The 12,194-nt window shown below is 43.6% G+C and overlaps 1 protein-coding gene and 1 long non-coding RNA gene across 3 annotated transcripts in view; one reads left to right on the top strand and one right to left on the bottom strand.

Moving 5' to 3' along the window:
* The window catches only part of BCL11A (BCL11 transcription factor A), a 160,181-nt gene extending 149,997 nt beyond the window's left edge, over positions 1-10,184 (bottom strand). For both annotated transcript variants that reach the window (XM_079968607.1, XM_079968606.1), the window contains exons 1-2: positions 9,532-10,184; positions 2,109-2,438 (exon numbers count right to left, since the gene is read on the bottom strand). In XM_079968607.1, the coding sequence (XP_079824733.1) occupies positions 2,109-2,438; positions 9,532-9,586 (385 nt within the window). In that variant the 5' untranslated portion in view covers positions 9,587-10,184. The remainder of the gene's footprint in view (positions 1-2,108; positions 2,439-9,531) is intronic.
* Positions 1-12,194, top strand: part of LOC307212014 — a 535,673-nt gene that overhangs the window by 487,784 nt on the left and 35,695 nt on the right. The window lies entirely within an intron of this gene.

Below are 12,194 nucleotides of genomic sequence, written 5' to 3'. Positions count from 1 at the left end.
GGCCAGATGGGGCAGGGAGATGCAATACAGCATGTGATTTACACACAGTCCTTCTCCTAATACCACAATATCCCTTAGGCTATTAAAACAAGAGCACAAGTGATACTTTATGCTAACTCTCCCAGCCTTCCCTTTTACTTAACAGATCTATGTCATTTCTGATGCTGCATATTTTTAAAAAGCATCCTCCTCCTCCTCTTTAAAGGGATAGCCGCCTTTTGCCAACTGTATCCTAACAAAGAATAGGGCCCTTATTAGCCAGGCGGAATTAACGGATCTCATATTAACTTCCAAACATATTTTCACTTAATTTTATTTTTATGAAACACACACATACATGCAAATGCTAAAGTGCTTTGCCAGTAATTACAATTATAGATAGATAGATAGATAGATAGATAGATAGATAGATAGATAGATATAGATAGATAATTAGCTGCAGGGAACGACATCCATTACTTTTATTTTCTCTTTCCCCCCCCCTCGCCCCGTTTAATTACGCATTGGGATTTGTGCCACTGCCCGGGGGGGAAAGCCAATCCACCTTGGACATTTGTATGGGTGGCATGTGGCGGTGTAAAGCCTCTGAAGAAAATCAAGATACATCTGTCAAAACCACATCAGAGACAAGAGACAGCGGGAGGGGGGGGGGCATTTATCATTTGGCTGAAGAGGCAGGATTGCAAGGAAGCAGGCCTCCTCCCCTGTCAAACCAACCTTTTGAAATTTCCAACGTGCCCTTAAACTTTTCGAATACGCAAGCCTGCGCGCCTCAGCAACTGCCCTCTCTACTCTGGCCTGGGCAGTGGAAAATGGCATCTTAAAGTCAAGGTCAGCCGTGTCACTTCGCCAAGGGGCTGCCTTTAATTACAACCCACTCCGTGACAGCCAATATGGATCGGAGGCTGGGGGAGAAGTTAACCCTTCCTCCTCTACACGCACCCGTTGCAAGCCAGAGTTTGCACACACACACACACACACACACACAAAAAAAAAAACCATAATTAAAAGAAGAGAAAGGAAAGCAACCGGCTCCAGCAGACATGAGGAAAGCAGCTACAATTTTAAAAAAATGATAGAGCAGGCCTGTGGCATTCAAATGAGTTTTTTTTGGCACCCTGGAACAAACTGCATGCACAGACCGTTGTGATCAGGCTGAGGTTTTAGCTATCTAAACACTTGGGGGGTGGGGGTACCCCAGCTTCAACTGTGCCTTGACAGGCTGGCACTAACAAAGCACAGGCTTCAGAGATGGTTCCAACTAGAAAGCCAAGCAAGCTTTTTCCATCCCTCTCTGTATCGTTGCTTAGTGGTGTGGGGCTGGATTTGTGGAGATGGAAGTGAGGGGAAGGAAACCTCATGGGTCTCTGGATCCAAGAGAATAACAAGAATAACTGAACCAGGAGCAAGAAGCCAGGACTGACCCTATGGTCCAAATGTATAGTTTACAAAGGAATCGTTTTTGCACAGCTGTGTTGGGGTTATAGCAGGCATTTCACACAACAAGCAGGTAAAATGCAGCAGATAGGCCCACATCCCTTAAACAAGCAGGGGGCAGCTGCCAATCAGGTCTCCCTAGCACGTGTTTCTTGCTAGAAGCGTTTCCTGCTTCTGTCCCGCCACGTTTACTGCACAAAACATTTGTGTCAACACCAATGTGACCACATTAAAACACGACTGTGAAGTATGACGCTGCAAATGGCATGTTCCCACCTTGAAGTATGTAGGAAGGCATCAGTGGAAATGCAGACACAAAGACAGGCTATTGGGCAGAGGGGCAGGGAATCTAATCCTCATATACTCTCTGGATGACCATACCTGGAACAGCCAGCAGGAGTCAAAAGGACAGGTGTGGAAGTTGAAAAGAAAGCAGTTGGAAACTTAACTCAATGGTGCAGAACAGGAATTGTGATTTTAGGAACGTGTGTGTGTTGTGTGCATACTTGACATGAACATATTTATCTTGTGAACTGCCAGGCGAAATTTCAGAAAAACAGGCCTCTTACTAAACTTCTAGATTTCTAATAGGAAACCACCCTGCAACAACATGCTGGTGCTTTCTCCCATGTTCCCATTCTCTCCCCCCCCCCCCCATCGCTTCGATTTACCTGCTATATGTTCCTGTTTAGGGCAAATTCCTCTAGATGACGTTGACAAACAATCGTCATCCTCGGGTGTGACCTGGACGCCAACCTCCACGGGATTGGATGCTTTTCGCAGCTCGCTCGGCGAGGGCGAAGGGGGCTTATCCACAGCCTTCTCTAGGCAAAGACTGCCATTGCATTGCTTCCGTTTGTGCTCAATAAAAATAAGGATGTCCCCCAAAGGAAAGTTCATCTGACACTGGCCACATGTAAGGAGGTCGTGGTCCCCTTCTGGAACTCCCAACGTACCATGATCTGGTTCGTCATCCGTGAGAATGGCTTCGATAGGTTCGGCTGTAGTCAAAGGAAGAGAAGAAGACAATGGTCAGGAACCTTGTAGGAACACAGACAGCTGCCTTAAACTGAGTCAAGAGAACTGGCCTGTCTAGCTCAATACTGTCCACACTGACTGGCAGAGGATACTTAGAAGTAGAAGAAGTAGATGCTAGGCTTAGAGGCAGGGGGCAAGTGGCATGCACTGTCCTTGAACACAGCAGACCAAACATTACAAAAACCAGGAAAGCTGAAACGTTGTGCTATCTCACCTCCCAAAATCAGCAATAGTGCTATGGGTATTTTTAAATAAAAGATTATCCGTTGTGTTCTGAACAGCAGTCATTCAGGAATAAGAGGCACTACATTAATGTCATTAAGACCCTTCCATAAAATAAACTTTGGGAGATGACACACCACAGGGGCATGGCATGAAACGTAACCCCATTTTTAAAAAGTTTTCTTTTGCTTTTTAAAAAGACAAACAAGATAAAGCCAGTCCAACCCCAACCGCAAGACAGCAAAAGAGCTTCCTCTTTATAGCATGTTGTCATTCAACAGGAAAACGAATTTATCAGCGATGTCAAGCAGTCCCATCAGAAGCAAAAGAAGCTATAATGAATTATGAGCAATTCAGACTCCCTCTCCCTCTCTGTTTTTGTTACTCTCTCTCTTTTAGAGGGCCCTGAAAAAGCTGCTTTTTCCAGATTAACAATGAATGAATAATCTTAAAAATCACCGATTATATGGTTATTCCTGTTCTCCAAAAGTGAAGATAAGAAAGTTATCTCTTTATATTCCCATGCACTTTTTTTTTTTAATTTTACTGAAAATCTGCACGTGTGCTTACACTCTTATATCATATGTTTGGGATGGATTGTGTTTGCTTTACGGTGCAGGTATGCATAAACATGCATGTACATGAATATTATAAGAAGGTATCATCACAAGATGATGAAAAAGGCTTGCTTGAGCGCCTGACAGGTGGCACACAGCACCTAAAGAGCCCCACATTTTCCATAGGGACATTTCTGTGCCACATATATACAGGTACATGCAGAAATGCAGAGGATAGCCAAGAACAACTCTCTAAAATAATCCAACAAACAGAAAAATCAAAGGTAATCTGTAATGATTCTATAAATTGACCCATCGTATTATTATTGTCGTGTTTTCTAAAAGTGATTTTCAACCACACCACCCATATTTTTATATCCAAATATATATCTATGAACAATCGCTCCTTACAATTTTGATAAATAAGGCACTCTTGTAGATGTAAGAAAATAAGCCAATTAACCTGAGGTAGGATTTACACACACACACACACACAAACACCCCCCCCCCCAAGAAAGGAATGCCCCAATCATTCAGAATGTATTAACACTGCTGGCCTTGATAAGGTAAAAATCTGTATAAAGACAACTAAATTCCAGCTTTCATAACCAGAGTGGTTAAGTCCTTTCTTTAGATTTGAACAACCTTTCCTAATGTTGTCAAGAGTTGATTAATTTCCTGAACGAACTCCAGAAAGCTCCATTAAGAGCTTGTTTCTGCACACGCTATTGCCAGTGGATAGTTTAACAAGGCAGATTCATATTAGTAAGCTCTCAATCTCAACTCCATTTTTTTATTTTTTTTGTTACTTTCTGCTGGCAAAAAGAGTCTTTCAGAGAGAAATAGGGAAAAATCTAGTCCAGAGTGTATTTCTCTGGATCTACAAGCCAGGACTTACAACTACAAACATGAAATTGTGTCCTTACAAAATATCAAACGCAGCTAGTTAAGGAAAGTGTGGCAGGACGCAACACCTCAACAGTTAATCAGCCTGACCTTCTTTAGCATGCGGCCAATTTCACGTTTAATGAACTTAAAGCCACAGAGAATCAAAAAATAGATTTTTAATTTGACTGCACCATATTGGAACAGATTTTGATAAAGTGCATGAAAAAAATTACAGCACACTCAGGTTAAATTTATTTCAGTCCTATCTAGGCAGAGTATTTGGAAGAAGGGGGAATCAAGAGTAATTCCCAACCATGCAGAATAGTGTAATATTTTAAGAGACTGCAGCTCTCGTATCTGGACTCCAAATAGTACCCTACAGATACAGTCTCTCTCTATATACATATTTTGCCTCAAGCTTTGCTCCTAATTTAAGATAAGGTCAATTACAGAAATATAGAGGTTAGGTTTTTACTTATACTGTAAATTCTCCTGTACAGAGGTTTCATATCAGATCCTTTGACCATAAATAGTACAGTGACATAAATAGTACACTGACATAATCATGTGTGTTAGTATTTAATAGTCCAAATGAGAGAAAATGGAGAATATGGGTGGTTCTACATCTGCAATTTTTATTTTATTTCAGGAGAAAGATTATCATGCTGCATTTTTACAAAGTGGCAAGCAACACAAGGCCATGTTCTTCCTTTGAAAGACACTTAAAACTTGAAATAATCACCATCACTACCAACTCAGTTGCAAACTTCAGAGCACAGTCTAGGCAGCAAAAATGTCAGAACAATTAAATATTTCTCAGCGACAGCAACTTCTCCCTAGCAATTAGAAAAAACTGCAATATTTTAGGCCTGAAGTGCTTGTGAAATTAGTAATATGGTTTAGCAAGGTGAGACAGAACCTTTTTTTCCAGGCAGTTAAAAATCATGCTAAATAATGGGCATCAAGAGAGATTTCTTGTGAAGCCCATGAAACCGGTTGAATTCTCATCAAAACCAGTAAATGAAGAGGCAGCTGAAAAACGTTGTTGATTACACCTCTGCATTCAGCCAATTAATTTTATAGGAGGCAAAGTTCTTGAAAATAACAAGATATTCAAATGTACAGATATAAAACCCATACCCTGCACATATTTTTCGGTGCTCTTAACATAAATGATTGCTAATTAAGAAGAATGATAGCGTAGTGTTTGAAACAGGATTGGCACAGAGCTTGCTCCAAAAGCTTTCCTAAAGCAGAGAAAGCATGGTAATGCTGTTATTTGAAACCAGGTGCAAAACACAAGCACCTAATTCTTTATTATTATTATTATTATTATTATTATTATTATTACTGCTAATCCTGGTTTGCATGCTAGTTTTTTTTTTCCTCCAGTGACCACCACTTCCACTATATTTTGTGCGTTTGATTTTTCTGCTCAAATCAATGGATCCTCAAGAAAAATAGGTATCTTAGCTGCTGTTTATAAGGAGTTTATTATTAATTATTATTATTATACGTCAGTATTTCACGGGGCCATGGATTTCCACTTCTTTCCAAAGAGCAGAAGGGAGGATAAAAAAGAGGAAAGAAAAACAAGAGGGCACGTTCCTGATTTATTTATTTATTTAAAATGTGCCTTTCATTTTCAAAAAATGGATCTACAAGGAACAAGCAATGAAACCTCAACCAGAAACAACAGAGAGAAACTAAACACATAGCACCCTCCAAAAAGATTTTTTAAACAAATATGTGTATAAAAATAAAAATAAAATTCGGTCACCCAGATTCAAGTTTGCTTCCAAGGGAATGCTAGGATTAGTTTAGTGGTTTGAAGAAGCACATGAAAGCGGAGCTGGAGAAGTGGAAGGAGGATGAATTAAAACACGCACGAAAAAAGAAAAGGAGTGACCGTGTAGTGTTGAGGTGAACAGAGATCTAGAAGCGAACTTGGGAAAGAGCGGAAAACACAATGGGGAGGGGGGAGAAGTGCTAGGCAGGGAAGCCTCATCTGCAAACACGTGCAAGACAAGCCAAGGTATTTCCTGGCCTCCTTGACTGGGGCCAGCCGTTCTCTTTTGGATCTACTTTAAAAACAAAAACCCAGCTCTATTTATTTTCAAAAGCAGCGATCAGCTTTCAAATAGGGTCCGGGGAAAGGGAGGGGGCGGATAACAGATCCCCACCAAGCCACCCAAACAAAAGCAGATGCTCTTGCAAGTCAGGCCAAAGAATCAAAAAGTCGCCGGGAAGAAAACATCCTGGCATCTTTGGAGAGTTTGCCTTCTTTAACAATCTAAGGTGCATCTGTGGGAAAGATTTTAACATATGTCTTGGGGAGGATTGTCTCACACTGCTTGCTCTGTACTTAAGTGTTTTATATAGGACATGTTTAATAAGAGGGTATGACAGGGCAAATGCAAGTGTCAAAGGATCAACTATTTCCCTCTTTTTAATTTCGCCGTTTTTTGTTTTTTCTTAAAGGTGGGCAGGCGGCGGGAGTATTTCTCTGGAGTGGGAGTGGGTCTCACAGGAAGAATGAAAGCTTTTAACAGATATATTCTGGAAGGAGGACTGCTTGTAAAGGTGCAATTTGGAAGCTTAAGCATTACCCTAAGATAAAAACTAAAGACAAAGAAGGAGGGGTGGAATTATTGGGTGCAGGAGGGAGAGAAGGGGGGGATCTCTACACACTCACACGCGCACCCCACCCACACCTCCTTCCTTTGCCAAACGAGAAATGTAGAAAATTAAAAGATGGGAGCAAAACGGATCAGGTTCAAGTTCGCTGGGGTTTCTTGATCTGACTCTGCCTCCTAGTGGCCAAAACTTGCATTTTTTAAATTAAAAAAGGCAAAGAATTGTTTTAACTCCACTCCCACACAGATCGCCCCCCCCCCCATCTCCTCCTTTTCCACCCTGTGCCCCAAGGCTCAGAATTGGGGGTGGGGACAGGAAAAGCAAAACTTGCATAGCAACTGTACTTAGTGCCCCTAAAACACTCACTCCCCTATATCATTTAAACAAACAAACAAACAAACAGGTTGCATTTTTGTGTATGTGTCTATTCGTTGTTTTTTAACTGTTAAGATCTCTAGGAATTTGGTGTGGGTGGGAAGCCAGGGGATTTAAGGTTGGGGGTTTAGTTTGCAAATCTTGAAGTGGGGGTGGTTCCACGGGGAACAGTCCCCCCCCCCAAAAAAGCACCATTTTGCTCTTTCTTTCCCCACCCCCACCCCCCACTCCCAGCATGGTATGTTGGAGATAAAGAGTCAAATTAGGTTATCAGTTTGGCTGAAGGAAGGGAGAATCTCGCAACGTGTTTGGGTGGCGATAGGACGTCCAAAAGTGTGACAGTTATGTTGCAACACACAACGCACCTCTCTGCATCTTTAAAAAATGTAAGAAATCAGCAGAAGAGGGGGTGTGAGATAGAAAAATAATCTGCGGAGAAGCTCTTAAAATACATCTTCTTTAACCCATGCAATTTGAGAGGGGGTGTTGCTTTTAAAATCTATCGCTGGGTCACTTCAACTAAGCGTATGTGTTGCAAAAGCGATATTACTTTGCATTGCAATTCAGACAGAGGTTATGGATGGGGGGAGGCTACAATACAAACTTTTGCAAAAGCCCGGGAGGGGGCTTTAATCTTGCAAATTAGAAGAGGAAAGGGCAACAAAACATCTCCCCTGCCTTCAAAAAAATAACATGCAAATTTCTCTCTTTTGCAAACACTACTTGTACATTTCATCTCTTCCTCTCTTCTCTCCCCACCCCCCACACCTCGCCAGCCCGCCTTCAACCAACCATCTCAAGTCCAGACCAGACTTCCCTTTTGTGTTTGCTAGCAAGCACGGCTCAAGCTTTTGTGCACCGCTTGGCTGGGAGAAAGGAAGCCTGTGCGTTGCAAAAAAACAACAACACACCATTAAATAAATATCAGCATTTAAATAAAAAATAGGAGGGCGAAAAAACCCTTTTGGTACTGAGTTGTCTAAGACTGGGTTGGTTGTTAATTATTATTATTATTACTATTTGGTAATCATTTTCCCATTGTGATCAGAGACAACAGGATCTAGCCTTCTGGGTTTTTTAAACAGAAAATCTATATAGCTTGCATTTGTGCGCCTCTCTCTCTCTGCGTATACGTTGTATTCATTTCCCCCCTTTTCCAAAGCCGTTTCTTCTCCTGCTCTGTTTTCCTGGCAGCGACTCCGCAGCACACGAGGCGCTTGTAAACATTCAGACACGAGATTTTTCCCAATCAAAATCCACTTCCACTTTTTTTTTCTTTTTTTCTTGAAAATCTTCCAAAAAATAGTACGAGGAAGGGAGAGGAAGGGAATTCCTCTCTCACACACACACGCACACGCTGCGATCTTTCTCGCCTTCTTCGCTCCATGCATGCAGGAAACCCAAGTTTCTGCAAAGCAGGAGTTTGGGTGCTGAGGAGGGAAGGGGGAGGGAGGGGGTAAAAAAAAAGACTGTTGGTAAGAGCTTGGGGGGGCGGTGTTGTGGAGGAAGGAGAGCTTAATCGTGGCGGTAGAAGCAGAGAAAAGCAGCCGATCTCCGGCCCAAAACAGACACCACGTCTGCCCTCTTCGTTGCCCTTTCGCTGTGCGGAGCTTGGCGGTGGGGGGAGAGAGAAAGAGAGAGAAAGGAGCGGGACACGCAGCGAAGGGTGGGGGTGGGCGATCTCCCACCACCCCAGATCTCGCCAGTGGAGACAAAAGAAGCAGCGAGAAGGTCCCCCCTTTTGCACCTTAGAGTGTCTACAAAAAAGGGGGCTCCACCGAGGGAGCAAAGCGGATTTGAAAAAAAGGGGGAATGTCTCCTTCTATGACAAGGCGCCCCAATAGTTCCTAATCTCGATCTCTTTGCCCGTGTGAAATGAGAGCATCGACTCCCGATTCAAACCGTACACATCTCTTTTTCTCACTTTTTTCCTCCTCCTTTTTCAAAAGCTCGCCTCCCCCCACCCCACCTCGCAAGCACACAAAAATGTGTCTTTGCTCGCTTGCTTTAAGTTGCAATTCATTTGTAAGCTGCAGGCGCGCGCGCGCACACACACACACACTCGCGCTCTCTTCCGGCAAAATATAGCCGAATCAACTGGAGAAAGAAAGAAGAAAATAAACGGAACTTTGAGAGACAGCGTGCTTGCCAACATGAGCTTATTTGAAAAGTAATCTAGGTGGTAGCGATAAAAAGAGGGGGGCTGAGTTTTAAGGTGAGTTGCTTTTTGTGTTCCTTGCAAAACTAAAAAAAAAAATGCATGCACAAAAGGTTGGAATTTGCAAAATGCAAACAAAATGTAATTATTTTATATATATTATATATCTTGCAAGGGAGGGGGAGGTAGAAAGGAAGGAGGTGAGAAGGTTTTACTTACGTGAAAATTCCCGTTTGCTTAAGTGCTGGGGTTTCCCTTGCTTGCGGCGAGACATCGTGGTGTTGGTGGCTCGGGCGGGCGCGCGCAGAGCTCTCTCGCTCGGATCACATCGGGAAGCGCCGGGTGAGCAAGGAAAGAGACTCCAGAGAAAATATCTTCATCAATGTCTTTTGACATCCAAAATAAATTAGAAATAATACAAAGATGGCGCGGGGAAGATGAATTGTGGGATAGCAGTCATGGCTTTGCTTTTTTTTTCTTTTGCTTTTTTTTTCCTTTCTGTGCAAGAGGGAGAGAGGGAGAAAAAAAAGGAGAGAGAGAAAGAGGAGAGAGAGAGAGAGAAAGAGAGATGAAAAAAAATGGCAAAAAGCCCCCCTGAGCTGCAAGTTCAAGTGCGGACGTGACGTCCCTACGAACTTGAACGTCAAGCGACTGGATGGACACAGACATAGAAAACATGGGCAGGGCGAAACTGGAGGGAAGGGGAGGAGGGAAGGACTGCGCCACGCCAATGGACAGTCATCGGGGGCTGGACATGATCAAGCAAAAGAGTGAGGGGGGGAGCCCGGCGCAGGGCAAGCCAATGGCCAGGGAGGGGGGGTTACCCTCCGAGGCATCAGGCACACGCGGCGGCGGCGGCTGCTCCTCCGGAGGGAGGAGTGGTAGAAGACGGGGGGGGGGGTGGAGAGGCAGAGGGAAGGCGAGAGAGGCGTGCGTAAAGGCGCGCACCAGCCCAGGAGCAAGAGAGTGAGTGACCAAGAAGAATAGGAGGCACGTTGGTTTCGGAAGAAAGGGAGGGGGGGCCTCTTTCCTTTCTTTCTTTTTTAAATTAAGCCAGGAGGGAAATTTAAAAGCTAGAAAGGGAGAGGGGCGGGGAAAGCGCGTAAAGAGAACAAACATCTCTGAAGTCCAAAGCCACGGCAAGCCGGTGTCCCCTTTTTAAAATATTTTTCGCAGCGAGTTGCTGCTCGCGATTGACCGCGCAATTAAAAAGAAAAGGGTTTGGGGGGAAGTGGTGGCAATCGGGCGAAATGCGTGCCTACAATGTCAGGGTTGTGGCGCGGGTTGTCCCTGGGGAGTTCACACGGCAGAGCCGGTGTTTGTGGGCGCGCGCCTGCCTCGCTCCAGCCGGCAGGTACACTGCTCCTAACCAGGGAGGCTCCTCCTGGCTTGTCAGGATTCGCATCCAGGGACACCGCTTCCTCCCTGGAATTGGTCTAAATCTAAGCAAGTGGCCGTGGCATGAATTAATGCGAAATGAAGTGCCCCACGAGAGAGAGAAAAACTCCCTGGTCGGCGGGGGGTTCGAATCCTCGCCCTGCAACAGACAAAAGCGCGCACACTTTAAAATGTCCACTTGGGAGGGAGAGGCCGTGTGATAGTACAGTACATACTTTCCTGAGAGCTAGTTCTACTGAATTCAGTGGTGTTTACGTCTGAGTAGACACTGTAACCCAGTGAATACTTTAAAAGCCTGAGAAGAAGCCCTACTGACAACAGCCGACTTTGCTTCGATGAAAAGATGCATAGGATCGTAATATCTTCCAGTCTTCTTGACTCCTCCATCCTAACTCACATCTGCCCCACTCCGCAGGCCAGTGACAGCCATCTTTTGCCCGGGTTTATGCATTGAAATCTTACTGAGAAAAACAGCAGCAGCAGCAATATCAGACAGGTTAGAACAGGTTGCAGAGTTAGAAGTTGACCTGTTGCAGCAGCAGCAGCAGCATTGAGGGTTCATTCTTTTGGGAAGACAATAGGGTTACTCTGAAGTAAGTGGGTTGCAGATCCTGATTGTAAATGAGGAAGCAACCCTGGGGCTGGTCTTTCAGTCCCTGACAATGCACTGTACAAATATATACTGTATAAGGAAGAGAAAATGTTTTAAGTGTTGTTGTTTTTTAAAAAGCAGGGTGTCTACTATACGTATATATTTAAAAGAGGCAAAAGCTTAGGAAAAAATGGAGAAGGAAATCACGTTTGTGATTCTCCACCCACATTGCACTGAAGGGGGAAGACCTAATAAGTGAAGAAAAAGGGTGTAACGTTTTAAAGGTAAGAGGCAGACTAGATGAACCAGACAAGGGGGAGTTGAAATTGACGAAGGAGGGGGGAGTGCATCTGTCTCCCAGCGATTAAGCCCGTATTCAGAATGTAGAACGGTGAAAGGGTAGCACTGCTGAAGGTCAGCAAAGGAGCCCCACTCCATCAAAATATTTTTTTTTAAAAAAAAAAAGCCTTTATTTGGTGGGGAAAGGGAAGAACTAGATCCACAAGTATAGGAAAGGATAAAGTTTAGGGAAAGTTTTCTTCATGAAAAGTATATAAATTATATTTTTTTATTTTATTTATTTATTTATTTTATTAAAATTTTTATTACATTTTCAGTTTACAGAAAAGAAAAAGAAAAGTATATAAATTATAGAAGGAGAGGGGTTGGGTGAGAAGGAGGAAGAGAAAGAAAAGGTAAACTCTGGGAAGTGGACTTTGGAAGAAGGCGTTGGTATCCCCCCCCCCCCAATTATATTGTTTCAGGTTCAAAATGGGGCAGAGGGGGAGAACAGCAAGCAACCTTATTGAAGAACAGATAGGAAGCAGTAGATTGGGGCGGGGGAGCAGAAGAAAGGTGTTGCAGCTTTCTGCGTTGCACGCACACCAAAAAT

The sequence above is a fragment of the Podarcis cretensis genome, assembly GCF_951804945.1.
Source record: "Podarcis cretensis genome assembly, chromosome: 3".
Classification (NCBI taxonomy): domain Eukaryota; kingdom Metazoa; phylum Chordata; class Lepidosauria; order Squamata; family Lacertidae; genus Podarcis; species Podarcis cretensis.
Note: the sequence above shows the minus strand (reverse complement) of the source record. Positions and strands in the feature narration are given on the sequence as shown.